This window comes from Vulpes lagopus, chromosome 8 (genome assembly GCF_018345385.1).
Source record: "Vulpes lagopus strain Blue_001 chromosome 8, ASM1834538v1, whole genome shotgun sequence".
In the NCBI taxonomy this organism is placed as follows: domain Eukaryota; kingdom Metazoa; phylum Chordata; class Mammalia; order Carnivora; family Canidae; genus Vulpes; species Vulpes lagopus.
Window position 1 is genome coordinate 67,150,312 of NC_054831.1, and position 15,771 is coordinate 67,166,082.

At 37.2% G+C, this 15,771-nt stretch overlaps 1 protein-coding gene across 2 annotated transcripts in view; it reads left to right on the forward strand.

The window, feature by feature from the left end:
• Positions 1–15,771, forward strand: part of LOC121496473 (amyloid beta precursor protein binding family B member 1 interacting protein) — a 100,282-nt gene that overhangs the window by 25,402 nt on the left and 59,109 nt on the right. For both annotated transcript variants that reach the window (XM_041764801.1, XM_041764800.1), the window contains exon 2: positions 14,924–14,995. In XM_041764801.1, the coding sequence (XP_041620735.1) occupies positions 14,924–14,995 (72 nt within the window). The remainder of the gene's footprint in view (positions 1–14,923; positions 14,996–15,771) is intronic.

Genomic DNA, 15,771 nt, shown 5'->3' on the forward strand with positions numbered 1-15,771 from the left:
AGTGTGGGTGTTTTCCTTGGCTCTATCTTAAGCAGCCCTCTTCTAGCTTCATATTGAACTGCTCTTTCCTTAGCTTTTGTTGTTTAGTCCATACAGTCCTTTCTCTTTAACATCTTCCAGAAATTCCTCAAAATTTTTGGTATAATGATGCTATTCTTCCTTGCTTTCCAGACTAAATTTCCTTAGAATTTTAGTAGAGTGTGTATTCACTGTCCAATATTTGGAACTAGAAGTTGTTTTTTGTTTTGTTTATTTTATTTTATATAAACCTGAGTTTAAGGGATGGATATGATAAATATCTTTATCCCTTGTGCCCCTTTGCACTTAATCCTTTCCCTCCAACTCCTGGCTCCAACAACCTGCTTTCAGACATTATAGCTATTCCTTTTCTATAATTTAATATAAATGGAATTATACACTATACAGTATTTATGTTTGACTTCTTTCAGCCTAGTATCTTTGAGATTCATCCATATTATTCTGTGCATTACTGTTTCTTCCTTTTTTATTGATAGTAGCATTCTGTGAAGTGAGTATACCACAATTTGTTTATTCACTCATCAGTTTTTGGTTTTTATGAATAATACTATCATGAACATTTAAACATATTTCTGAGTGAGCATGCATTTTCACTTTGCTTGGGCCTTAAAGTGGAATTGCTGAGTGGTGAATGTGTGTTTAATTTTATATGGTACCTCTATATTGTTTTTCAAAGTGGCTATACCATTTTGCATTTCCACTAGCAAGGTATGAGATTTCCTGTTGCTCTACAACCTCATCAACACATGGCATTTTTTTTGAGATATAACTGACATACAGCTTTATATTAGTTTCAGGTGTACAGCATAATTATTCCATATTTATTTATATTGTGAAATGATCAACACAGTTCTAGTTAACATCTGTCATCATGCATAGTTTATAAAATTTTTTTCTTATGATGAGAACTTTTAAGATCTATTCTCTTAGCTTTTAAGTATACAATACAGTATTGTTAATTATAGTTACCATGCTGGTCATTACACACCTGCAACTTATATATCTTATAACTGGATATTTCTACCTTTTGACCTCTTCACCCATTTCACTCAGCCCCCAACCCCTGCCTCTGGCAACTACCAATCTGTTCTCTGTATCTATGAGCTTGGGGTTTTGTTGTGTTTTTTTAATTCTACATATAACTGAGATCATACAGTATTTGTCTTTCTCTGTCAGTGCATTTTAAATTTACCTACCTACATACAAGCACCACTGTGTGCCAGTTACTGTGCCAGGGCCTTGACTATGCTAATTTAACTCTCAAAGTAATTTGATGAATTAGGTTTTTTTACTCCCATTTTACAGATGAAAAACCTGGAATTCACCAATTAAGTTGCTCAAAGTCACGCGGTAGTTAGGATTGAATTCAGGTTTGACTCACGTTCACACCTAATAAATTTTCTGATGATAGAACAAGCCCCCCCAATATATGCCATTTGAACGATGATCAAGGGTAATTCCAAGTTCCATATTCACTGTGTTTTTTTTTTTCTTGATACATGAATTAAATAGAGAACTGGCTTAGTAGTCTAACCAAAACTGACAGAGAACTCTGGAGCATTCTGTGTTTTCAAGTACATTATTTTCATTTTCCATTTGTGCTTTCTCACAACTGTAAGAGAAAACTTTAAATGCTGTTGTTATAGAGTGGGTGTGATACCATGTAGACTGTATAGAGAAAAATATAATTAAATTAAAAGGCTCTCATTTGCCATATGTAAAAATAACACCAGTAGGAAATTATATGTAAATAGCCTTCACAAATTGAAAAAACTCACATAGAGCCATTAAATATTCTCATATATCCACAACACTGGTAGGTGTCCTGCTTTCTTTATAAATGTGCTCAGATCTTAACTAGTTTGCTATTTGTGATGCTCTGTAGTTGGGTTAATTTCTATCTAGTTGGCTCATTCAGGGACACACATTGCTGTATTTTTCATGACAAACATATCATAATTATGGCAAAATAAATTATTAATGCTGACATTGTTATGTTGTAATGATATAATTACTAATTGTAATTAATACTAAGTTAATGATCTTTGTACCTCACAATGACTAGGTACAATGATTAAATTCTCGAAAGAAAAAGCATTAATTTTTAAAAGTTTTTTTAACAAAATAATTGTATTATTATCAATATTTAATTTGCCATTTCCTAGTTAACATCTTTAGGTGGCTGCAGACTAGCATTTTGGTATTTCTGTGCATTGAATTTTGACATAAACTAGTTATTTACCAGATGTCTGCCCCTGCATATTTCTGAGCTTCCATTCCTTCACTTGCAAATGGGGATAATGTATTTTGCAGAGAAAAATAATATATATATTATATATGTTATATATATATAAGTATATATAAATAAGTAAATAAAGTATATATTATAAAATACATATATATTTATATACATTTAGACATAAATGTATATAACTTTATATATAAAATATATATAATTTATAAACATTTATATAGATATATAAATATATAGATATAATTTATAAATATATATTTATAATAAATTTTATTTATCATAATAAATGACATACTGCATAACATATTGCTACATAACAAACCACTGCAAACTTTGTGCTGTAAAATATACAGTTTTATTATGGTTATGGATTCTGTGAGTCAGAAATTCAGACAAGTCACAGCAGGGCTAGCTTCTCAGCTCTATGAGATCTGTGACCTCAGCTGGGAAGCCCTGAACATCTGGGGGTGACTCAAACATCGGGACACTGTGCTCATCTGGAGGGTTTTTCACTCACCTGCTTAGCCTGGGATTGGTGATTAGAGTCCTTCAGTAGGCCCCTCCAGGTGGCCCACACTTCTCACAGTGTAGCAGTTGGACTTCTAGAAAGAATGTCTAGAGGGAGTCCTGAGAGGCCCAGGGAGGTGGCTTTTATCCTGCATTTATCAAAGCAGTGATAAGCCTGCTCAGATTGAGGGGAAGGAGACATAGATTCCACATCTCAATGGAAGATGTCTCTACATCCACACCTCATCGGCTTTTCCTGGCTAATTGCTGGAGTCCTGGGCATGGCTCCTGTGAGCTCTTGGACATAACTATCCTGTGCCTGGGAATACAGTCATTTCTGCAGGGCTGTCTTTGCAGGCTACATATTCTTCCTATGATGGCTTTCCCCCTTCTTTTGACCACTGTGCAATTAGTGTGGCCTTAGCTCTTAGTCTGGGCAGTTCCAGCATACTCCACAAAACAGAGACCTGTGTTCTGAGTTCCCACTAAGGTCTCATAAGACACAGTCTTTTCATTTTTTCAACTCTCTCCCTCTTTCAGTTCATGACCTCTCCTCCCCCACCAGCTACAACCAAGAACATCCCTAGGCCAAGTCGTTTTCTCTGATGGGAAAGGATGGGACAAAAGGGAGGACCCTGGTCTGGAGACAGTTGACCCTAACAATATGCCATGCCCCCATCATCCTCCTCTCCAAAATCATGATCAGAGTGTCTGACCGCAGCCTGTGCCCTTGCACATCGGCCTTCCAGGCTTCTGGGAGATTCTGATTACTTAATAGCATGAGGATGTCCACTTCCTGAACAATTCCATCCAAGCTAGGCCTATTCTATGCACTTTAGATGTACTAATTTATAGAATTCTCACTTTGACCCTGGGAGGTAGTTTTTTTTCACATCTTTTTCAAAGATAAAACTAACACATTGAGATGTTAAGTAACTTGCCAAGGTTACACAGCAGTAAGTGGTTCAAGACTCTAGTCTTATTCCTGGGGAAAAGGTCTTGTCTGCTCCCTGTTGTTCTGTGGACCCCCCAGACTGAGGCCCACCTAGGTGGGCCCACATATCATGGTGGGGGAGATAAATGCACACAAAACAGAAGCCCACACACACTGAACCCTAGCTGCCTATAGAAGATGGTTTAGGAGAACAATATTAGATGGGTTTTGTTTTATTTAAGGGACGAATCACCTTAAATGTGGAGGAGTAAAGATTCAGTTCCTTTCTTTAAAATAGAGTGAAAGTATTGTCAGTAGCATCTTTGAAGAAGAAGAAAGAAATTTTACTAAGAGACCCAGGAAAAGAATGAAAACTGGGCTGTCACTGAAAAATCTCAGATGTACCTTAGATTTTTCTGATGTAATTTTTTTTCCATGGCATGTATCACCATAATAGGTTTTGCACATACCAGCAGTCACAGAAAGGGCTGCAAATAGTTCCAAACAGAGAGAAATAAACAGCACAGTGGGACACACAGTGCTTGAGCTCATTAATGCAAGTGTTTACAACACTTGACCCTCATTGTTACCAAGAGCCCCAATCTTTGGGGGTTTCTAGGGACAGGCACAGAATATTGACCAACGTACAGAAACAGAAAACTCTTCACCCCACAGAAAGTCAAGAATTGGTTGATATTTCCAGTGTTATCCTTAAGTGCATATAATTTTTTTTTGCATATAATTAATTTTTTTGCAAATGCAAACATCTGGCTCTTGGCATCATATCTTGAAAAGAAGAGCAAACCATAAATTTCCAACAATAGAGACTTGATTAGATGATGGTGCAGCACATCCACACGAAAGATGCTTGGAGCCATGAAAGTGACTTTGGAAGAATTCTAAGAAAGAAAGCACGTAAAATTGCCGTGGCCCCGGAGAAGTTGTCTGTGTTGTTATCTTGGTTTCCCACTCACTTCTGAAAGCCCTGTGTTGACTCCCACCCTCAATGCTCCAGAGATAATCAGTGACTTTTGTGCAGTTAAGTCAAAGGTCATTTTTCAGTTCTCATCTTGAGAACATTGTATGTTACTATAATATTTCATTGAATAATTCATTAGTATTTTCTTTTTTGGAGGTGGGAGAATGCTGCATTAAATAGAAAGATTTTAAGACCTAAGAGCACAAAGTGATTCCTAGAATTACATACCATTTCTTGTTAGTATTTACAAATAAAACAGAGTTTTCACAAATTGAGAATCTAAAGACATTCATTAAGACATGCAAAGCATGCCAGGACACCCAGCCATTCGTTGCCCAAGGCCATAAAGTCTTGTTCCTTAAAACCTCTACAGTTCACAGTATAATTTTTAGGCTTATCAAAGAAAGTTGTGAATTTTTCTATGCTTCTTACTTGTTTAAATACAAAGTTTTATTTTTCTTTATTCTCTTAAGTACTCTTGGAAGTTAAATAACCTCTCTTGAATTCTAATAGAAGCTTTTGATAGGCATTTGGTATCTAAAAGGCAGTCCTTCATGATGCAGAATCTGCCATTTCAATTTCTTTTCACTTTGAAAATGGCAATCTGAGAGCTTTGGCAATTAATTGTATAAATAGCTCATCCTAACAATAATATGAAAATTATTGGGATTCTAGAACGCTTTATTTGTAAGTCAAAGGTAAAAAATAGTAGTGGGTGATTGTTACACATTCTTAGGATATAAAATACAAAACTTTACAGACCCTATATAACCTAGTAAGTATTGTGTTTAACCTGTAAGGTAACTGACTCACAAAGTAATCCTCATTACAGACTTCTATTTCTCTGTGTGCGTTTGGGTGTCATCTCTAGGCAGATGCCTCGTGTGACTCCGAGTGTATTTTCCATCTGTGCTTCTGTGTGATCATGGGGCCATCACTCAAACTCTGGAGCACATGCTCCTCATCTGTGAAAATGGGAGAAATATTCATCCCCACATGGTTTTTGTGAGAGTCAGATGATAGAACATATCAGTAGGTCACAAGATAGATGTTTTGTTTTGTTTTTTTCAAAGATTTTATTTATTTATTCATGACAGAGAGAGGCAGAGACACAGGCAGAGGGAGAAGCAGGCCCCATGCAGGGAGCCCGAGGTGGGACTCAATCCCAGGTCCCCAGGATCATGCCCTGGGCTAAGGTGGCCCTAAACCGCTGCCCCCAATCCCCCGCCCCTGGGCTGCCCAGGATAGATGTTTTTTCTCTAACATTGTCTTTGCCTGCCTCTACTTCTTATTCTGCCCGTTCCTCTTTCTTTTTTTTGTTTTATTTTGTTTTACCTTGCTTTTTTAAACTCAGGTCTGTCTGGCTCAAAAGATTGATTCTTTTTTCCCCCAGCTTTTCATTTTGAAAAGCTTCAAAACTTCAACAACAACAAAAGCAAAAGTAGTGCAATGGACATTCATTTTCCCTTCATTCATATTCACTAATTATTTACGTTTTTTTGTATGTCCTCTATTTTTTCACTATCTCTTAAGAACAAAAACCTCTTATACAATCATGCTATCACACTCAGGAAATTTAATTGATTTAATGCATTGTCTGGTAGATAGTCCATATTCAAATTTTCCAAATTATGCCTATAATATCTTTTTTTTTTATTTGAAGAGTCCAAAACAGTTACTTTGTTGTTTTGCAGAACATGCCTCAATTTGGATTTGTCTGATTGATTCCTCTTGACTAGACTCAGGTTAAACATTTTGGCTGCAGCATTGTAATGGTGACATATGTCCTCAGTGCATCACATGAGGGACAGTGGTGTCAGGTTGTCCCATCAATGATGATCCTAAATTTGATCATTTGGTTAAAGTTGGACACCCCCCCCCCCCCCGGTTTCTACATTTAAAAGTATAGCCTTTGAAATAGTTAACTAACATCTGTGTTCCTTACTATCTTGCTTCCGAGTTGAGCATTTGGGGATCTTACTCAGGCATCTCACCTAGCCTGGAGCTTGACTTAACAGAGTAGAGAGTTACTCTGAGTCAATATTGTTTCTCAGTCATCTTTCATCCATTGGTGTCAACATCCACCATTTATTCTTACTATTCACTAGAGAGGTTGTAGAATCATTTTCCTTTTTTTAATCTGTCTTTCCCTAGCTTCATTTCTCCTCATTCATTTATTTAGCAAATATTTTTGAAGGTCTTCCATGACAAAGGCAAGCACTAGAAATATAAAGGTGAACTCTACCCTCATGAAGCCTAAAGGAATATATTACATTTTAATTTTTTAAAGCTTATTATTATTCATCCACTCACTGAACAGATATTCACTGTCATGTATCTACATTGCCCTACTTACTGGAATCTAACAGTAAGCAAAAACAATCGAATCTGTGGCCTCATGTAGCTTAAGTTCTAGTTGGTAAGTGGAGAGAGAATATAAGCAGGGAAAATGGATGCTGTGGGAAAGACTTGAATTTGAAATAGGTCAGGGAAGGCCTCAGCAATGAGGGAACATTCAAGCAAAGACCTAATGGCAGTAGAGAGCAAGCCTCTTAAGTAAGTGGGGAACAGGTGTTCCAGACAGAGAAAAGCATGTGCAAATGCTTGCTCACAGTGTTCAAGGAACTGCGTGAGCGGAGAGTTAAAGGAGATAAAATCAGAGAAGTGGGGGCGGGGGGGCTGTGCTAAGTACTGGTTGAATGTGTGAAATAAGAGAGAAATTTGGGTTGGAGATACACTTTGAGAATTGGCAGCATGTATGTGGTATTTAAAGCCTAAGGCGGCATGATGTCTCTAGGGAATGGGTGTAGATAGAGGCAGGAGGAAAACTAGATCAGGGAAAAGAGCAGGAACCAGTGGAGGAGGCTCTAATGAGAAGCCAGTAAGGTAGGCAGGGATGGTTCCAGGATCTCTGGGGATCTAAATATTATATACAATTTGGGGGAGACTTTCTTTTTATTTTATTTTTTTAAGATTTTATTTATTCATGAGAGACACAGAGAGAGGCAGAGACATAGGCAGAGGGAGAGGCAGGCTCCCTGCGGGGAACCTGACATGGGACTTGATTCTAGGACCCCAGGATTATGACCTGAGCTGAAGGCAGATGCTCAACCATGGGCTACCCAGGTATCCCAGGGAGACTCTCTTTAAAAACAGAATACAAGATTATGAATTTAAAAATTAAGAACAGAAGAAAATATTTATTTAGAGAAAGGAAATCTCAACAAATTACCAACTTTTTAAAAACACATGCCACAAACATCACAAAATACAAAATGTAACACTTTTATTATTACTAATTACTTGCCTGATGTATTTTTCCTCTACATTTTGGTTGCATATTCTTCTATCACTTCTCTTTATGAGGACGAATTTGAAATACAGTTTTCTATAGAGGTAATAGATAACTTAGTCTTTCCTCCAGCATGGTTGCTCAAAATTAATTTTATTATCGATAGTTTAAAAAAAGTTTATTTCAGCTCTCCGTGGTAAGGCCTCATCTGTAACTTCCTCTGTGGTTTCTTTACTCTGGCAGTGTGTCTTGCCAGGAGAGAGACCTCAGAAAACTGAGGTATTTTTTCTCACTAGTTGTGGCATGGCAGTCCATGGCTACCAATGGCCCAGGAAGTAGCTGGTCCCACTCAGCCAGGACCATATAGATATCAGTTTTTGCTACATCCCGACAGCTAGGCTGGTTCTGGGGACAATTTAAGGTGACCATGAAGTCTCCTCAGTCAGGGTGAACCCATGCAAGGAGCAGAGCAGAACAATGTCTCCATCAGATCTTCTCCTTGGAATAGAAGGTGGATTGCACAGTCCATGAGATCTACTGGGGATCCAGCTCTTGCTAGAGTCCAGGTGAAGTGGAGGTAGTGCTAGCACCCCACTGGTCCCACTCTAAGCCCTGGAACCACCACCAGGATCATCTCCCAACATGAGAACTTTGTTCCACACTGCTGCTCGGTTGCTAGAAGAGACATGCAGTCTCAGAGAAGACTTAGAAATGAGGAGCCTAGAAGCTGAAGCTTTATTAGCTTCAAGTCAGTTGGCCTCTGTCAGGAGGCAAAGCAGAAAGGAAAATTTTGATGGAGGCCAAGTTAAAAAAAGTATTTCCAATAGAGAGTGATCAATGAGTGGTGATAAATGTTGTTTAAGATGCTAAGTATTAATCATTGGATTTGGCAACATCCAAGTCATTGGCAGTATTGACACAGTTTGGTAACATGGGGGAACTAGAGTCCAATTGGGGTATGTCTTAGTCTGGGCTGCTATAACAAAAGTAGCAACTGGATGGCTGATATAACAACCATTTGTTTCTCACAGTTCTAGAAACTGGGAAGTTCAGGATAAAGGCATGAGCAGATCTGGAGTTTGGGGAGAGCCCTCTTTCTGGTTTGCTCATGGCCATCTTGTATCCTCACATGGCAGAGAGCAGAGAGAGGAATCAGCTCTCTTGTGTCTTTTCTTATAAGGGTCGCTAATCCCACTTTCATGACCTAATTACCTCCCCAAATCCTCACCTCCAAGTATTATCACTGGGGATTATATTTCAACATATAAATTTTGGGAGGACACAAACATTCAGCCATGGCAGGATAGGATGAGGGAAAAATAGAGATGGGTAGGTAGGAGATGGTGAATATAGACAGATATTCATAAGAGTTTTCTGAATAATTAATGTCCATAGGGGATCCCTGGGTGGCGCAGCAGTTTAGCGCCTGCCTTTAGCCCAGGGCGCGATCCTGGAGACCCGGGATCGAATCCCACGTCGGGCTTCCGGTGCATGGAGCCTGCTTCTCCCTCCGCCTGTGTCACTGCCTCTCTCTCTCTCTCTGTGACTATCATAAATAAATAATTAAAAAAAATGTCCATAGTTTCTTTTTACAAATGAGTGAACAATATATTTTCTGTTTTTGTCTCTTAAAAAAAAACCCTAAATTATGTTGTCATTTTAGTTCAATGTCACAGTGGATCCCAAACACAAAAGCAACCCCCCAATTCCTGATACGGATGCTCAAATTAAATTTAAAAGGCAACTTGAGGAAATCTCAAGATTTAAAAATTCTCTCCTCTATGCATATCCAAAGGAAAATAGTCTACAGCTTGTCTCCCCAAGATACAGAAAGCCATCTGGACAGATGGAAGTGAGAATATTGAGTTCATGTGAGTTCGTTTCCCTGTGTCACATGCTTGTGTGCTTCTTTATCCTGTTGAACATTTCTGGGTCTTTCAGCCATCACTTTTCACTACCCTGGGACTTGATCTAGCATAATGATGCACTCAGCCCTACTCCACCCTGCATTCATTCAAAAGCAAAGTAGTTTGGAAGTAAATACATTTACAAATCATACCTTAAAAAATATAGTAGCCCATCTCCTGTTCTGTGTGTCTTGATTCTACCCTGTGACAAATTCTAAGGCCTTTGAAAGCGCTGCCATAGTGGTTTTTAAGTTATTGAAATAAACCATGTCATTTCACAATTCCTTTTTCATGTACAAATGTTTTTTCCATCTAATTCTTGCCATCACAATATTGCTTACTGAAGAACCCTACTGTTTTGATGGTTCCTTTTGCATGACCATGCATATCCCAGTGTCCACACAAATTTCCTTTGTGAATGGTTGTTGTGTTTTGTCTGTATTGTTTGTGTGATCATAGTGATTATCCTACTAATATGACAACTGTTTGCTAGCTTATTTCTTAAAATTTTCACTTACCTCAGATGTACTGTATAAAGCCTGTTAAGTTCGCCCAAGAGATTTCTTCATCTTACTTCTTTGTTGAGTATTATTTGATTTATATGTAAGTTTAGAGATGCTTATATTTCCTGTTCTATGTTACACAGACGCTTTAACTTACCCCACCCCCAAACATTGCAAGAAGCTTTAACCATATGCTGTTGTTCTGTGAACCACTTCCTCTTGATAAGTGCTTTCATTGCATTTTGAAAAAAAAAAAAATATATATATATATCGAAGGAATCAAGTAAAATTTAATATTGTCAGTTATTTTCCAATCATATTGTACACTATCTACATCATAGTTTCCACCATCATTTGTGATCTTCTGGATTCTACATTTCCTATCTCATACTAAGTGTGATTCCTATAATGAACAGATTTTTTTTTTTAATTTTCTCTTCTTTGGTATTTGTGGTTGTAATGTGTGGGCTGACGTTTTTTACTTGAAAAAAAAAATGAACATGACCTGCTATTTTTTTTAATTTAAAAATAATAAAAATACCAAAGCAAATTCATATGGATAGAGCCTCACATTTTTCAACCTGTTTTCTTATTATTTCTATTTATATTTAGACTTTGACAATCTAGCTGTAGACTCAAAACTTTGATTACCTTCACTAAGAAATACATGATAGAATGAAAAGTTAAAAAGTTACAGTCCCAGTGCAAAGATGCAAACATTTTTAACTGCCTTCAAAATAAGACATACAGTGTGTAAATAAAGCCTAGGTATTTAACCCTTGACACATTGATGAAATGAAATACCTGAAAGAGGTTTGTTAACAGTGTCTGGGATCAATAAATATTTGTTGATTTACTTAAATTGCGTAGCCTTGGGCAAGTTACTTAACCTCTAGGTGCCTTAGTTTCCTCATCTGTGAAATGGGGAAAATAAAAATGTCCATTGAAGGTGGTTATAAGGATGGACTCAGTCAGTATATGTAAAGCATGAGCATAATGCATGGCACAGAGTGAGAACACCTAACAGTGTGTTAATAGTTACTTGTATTGTTATCAGGCAGGTGCTGGAATGGGGAGATTCTTCTCTCTTTCAACCCACAGCCATGCACAGAAGTAACAAAGAGAGGGGTAACATCTTTTCTGGTGAAATTTTGAAAAGCAGTTCTAACTTGTCTGAACTTAATTGACTGACTCATTTTAATGATCAGGAAGTCATTTTTTTTATACATTTCTTGTTATTTTATTATTTTAATTTTACTAAAAGATATTCTTTCATTCTGTAATTGGTACCAGTACCTCAATTCATGTGAATATTGTGCATATCTAAGAACACAGCCAAAAAGATGAGCTTTGCAAACGTTCAAATTAGACCATCCACAAACCTGGTACTACAAGAAAGCAGGTATTTGACAAAAAGCTCCTTATAAAAATGTATATTGGGCAGCGGGGGTGGCTTAGCGGTTTAGCGCCGCCTTCAGCCAGGGGCATGATCCTGGAGACCCAGGATCGAGTCCCACGTCAGGCTGCCTGTATGGAGCCTGCTTCTCCCTCTGCCTGTGTCTCTGCCTCTTTCTCTCCCTCTGTGTCTCTTGTGAATAAATAAATAAAATCTTTAAAAAATAAAAAATAGTAAAATTAAAATGTATATAACACAAGGTTCTTCATGGCATGGATGTTGACTGCCACTAGTATATCATAAAAATCTTAGATTTTATGCAGAAGTTGTTAGTACTTTTTAAAAAAACCTATATGAAAAGTAGTCTTTTTAATTGTTTTTTGTTTTACGAAAAGTGCTTATAAATGTATTATTATCTATTGTGTTTAACATCGAAAATTGTGTGTTTAATGAATAAATATTTTAGTTTTAAATACATCAAATAACCCCTTTACTCTAATACTTTTATGCCCAAAATTCAGTTCATAGCAAAAAAGTATAACATATATGTTATGAGAGGGGTACTTGAACATGTTCATATGTGTGTTCACTTTTTTTACAGCAAATTCAAACACATGAAAAATAAAAATGCAGCATCATCAAATGCACACACACATACATATAATTATTCTCTATTTGAAACCCAGTGCAAGCCAGAAGCAGATAATTCTATGTAAATAGCAAAATACATACTGTTATATATTAAAGTGATACAGATAACCTGATATATTACTATATAATTAAACTGTTACATTTTCATTCAAAATTATGGTATAAATCTATGTTTATAGGGTTAAAATTTGTTAGATATATGATGTGAATAAAGGAATAATTAAGATGGAAGACACAACTTGTTTCTATTTATTAAATAATAGTTAATTAATGCACTATCTGAAACATTAACTGACTTCAAATTGAATTAGACAGAAAGAAATCTGTTGATTTCTTTGTTGGTCTTTCCAAGACCCAAAGGTTGCTTAGAAATTACATATTTGCAAAAAGCTGTTAATCCCACCCAATCGTGATTTGCACATTGCTTGTTTTGCAATGCATTGCTTGACTAAGGCAGCCTCCACCCTTGCTCTTTTGAACTGCTAACCCGAATAGCACTCAGGGCTGGGTGTTCTATTTCTCTGTTTGGCTCTCTTTTTCATCTTGATTTTGACATTTGAATACCACACATACAAACAGACACAACCCTATTTTTTCATGCTTGGGTGTGTGTCTATGTGTATTTGTGTACACTATATATATCCCTGTAACTCTTGTTCTGTCCATTCCAAAAATAAGGGGTTTTTTTGGGGGGGGGGATAAATATGTAAAATTTATAGGTTAATCTACATTTATGTTAATAAAGGCCCTCAACTCAAATGTCTTATTATTTTCGCCAAGGTTACAACTCTTTTAAACTAAATGAATGCAATTCATTCAGTGGCAGATTACTTACGCCTGTAGATTTACAGCACAATTCTCATGTTGACTCCTTTTAATAATTCAATACCAACAGAATGGTTAGAAAAAGGAATGAAAGGGCAGGGGGCAAGATTTTACCAGATGAACACAGGAAGAGTTTCAGCAGAGGTCATGAGAATGCTGCTGTTTTTGAGTTATTTCCATCTTCCTTAGGTGTGTGATTCACTCTGGCATGTCCTTAGCCCACTGTGTATGAGTGGTGTGTGCAAGCCGAGAAACTAAGATCTTTGCGCTCAATAGGTTTTTCTGACTTATCAGTGTCATATTGCTTTTCTAGACGTTATTCTTCATCATGTTAGTGGTTTTCTAAATTTAATGATTTAAGAGAAAGGTTTAAGGGCAAGATTCTTATTATTAACATCTTCTTTGGTTTCTGTGAGTTCTTTGGGACATAGGCTGGCACTTTTGAGGTCAGCAAAAAATTTATTCTTTCCACTCTGGATGGATTATTTTTCTCCTATGAAAAATTAAAAATGTGTTAACACTAACTATTTTTTAAAAGTGAAATACAATTAATATATCATATTAGTTTCAGGTGTACAAGATAGGGATTTGACAGGTTATGTATTTAATGAAATGTTCACCATGATACACTAACACTTAACTTTCTCTGTTAATAATAATTCATCTGAAGGATTTCTTTTTTTGTCACATTGTACTGCATAATATTCTAATAAAAATAAACTCCCATAGGTATTTCTGGAATTTTATTGTTTATCTTGCTAGTTTCCTCTTATCAAAGTGACAAATGAATCATCCATAACGAGATTTTGAATACCAGATGAAGTGTTTGAGGGGACAGTGTGTGAAACCATGAGTACTTTGTTGACTTAAATACTTTCTTTTCTCCATTTTGTAGATAATTTAAAGAAGGGAGGGTATGACTCAGATGCTTTGTAAGCAACTGGGAGGGAATAAAATCACATGTGAGTGGCTTCCCTCCCAACGAGAAGCAGGACCTACCTGCAGCAGTCTCTCCTTCTCTGACTGATCAACATCAAGCCCAAAAACCTTCACAGAATGGAATCTTCCTTCTTTATTATTCCATCTTTGCTCACTGATGCTGTGCTTGCATCATCTCTGACTCAGACTTTCACACACAGACACCTGCAGTGTCTGCCTTGTCACTTACATCCCTGAGTGCTCACCTGCTGACCTGGTGTGGTCTGTCCCTGAGCAGTCACTGAATGGCTACCTAAGATTCAAGTACCTGTCTCCGTGCCCACGTGCACATACACTGATTCTTTCAGATGTGCCTGCTACTTAGGAACGTGCTTGTCCCATGATCTCACAGGCTTCTTTTGTTTTAACTGAAATCCCCATGTCCACTTGGCTCTACAGAAAGTAGTTTAGTCTGGGAAAGTAGAGTCCAGTTGTGGCTCTGAGACAGGTCCTAAGGTTTGGTTCAGTCTTGGACCAAGCAAATTGGAGAGAGGGCAGGCATGGAATTCTAGGCTGAACGTTTCTCTCCATAGCCTTCTCTTTTCGACTTGTCAATGGATGAGGTTCTTGAGGAAAATAAAGAGGTAGGACAATTTTCCAGGGACTAGGCTTTTATTAGACTGTTTATATCTGGGTTGTTTTTTTTTTCCTTTTTCAGATGGGTGAGTCCAGCGACGACATAGACCAAATGTTCAGCAATTTGCTGGGAGAGATGGATCTTCTGACCCAGGTAAATACTCCTTCTTAACTTTCAAATTAGTAAAAGACAGATTTACAGAATTTGGCTTTAATAGGATGAAAGAGCTATCTTTAAAAAAACATCGACTGGAGATTAACAATATCATTTCTTCCTGAGGTAACTATAACAGTGGCAGGTAAAAAAACAAAGCTGTTTTTCTGATTCTACCCTCTGAGTTCAGTTCATGGAATACATTGGTCACACATACATTCTGTTCTGGCAGTTCCCATGCTTATCATGTTCAGATATTTAGCCAATGGAGAAATTTTCCCCAGGCAAACCCTCACAACTACCACCACTGAACAATTTCCCCTGCAGTTACCTTTATACAAAGACTAGCCAAGAAAATCACATTATTGTTAGTAAAGGTTCTTTCCCAATCTTTGAGGAAACTGCTGCATTTTTAAAGGATAATGGGAGTTATTGTGGCTTCTGATTAGTCTGTAAGAACTTAGTCCTCTCAAGGATCACAAAGACCACTGAGACAGGCTTCATGTCTAGGAAAGAGCTACTGGCCCCAGAACTAGATTAACTCAGATCACCCCATTGTTGGGCTGATGGGGCCCCAGGACTGCTGACCTGAGAACCCCGACCCAGGTAACAGAGTCAAGTGAGCATTAGTGTGTCTTGTATTGTTCTCATAAATGCTTCTTTGATTCAGAGCATAGTCAGCTCATCACTGTCTGCATAAAATATTAAAATGAGAATAATCTGGTATTCCTAAATAAGACAAAGATCTTAAAAGCTTTCTAAAAAATAATTGAAGA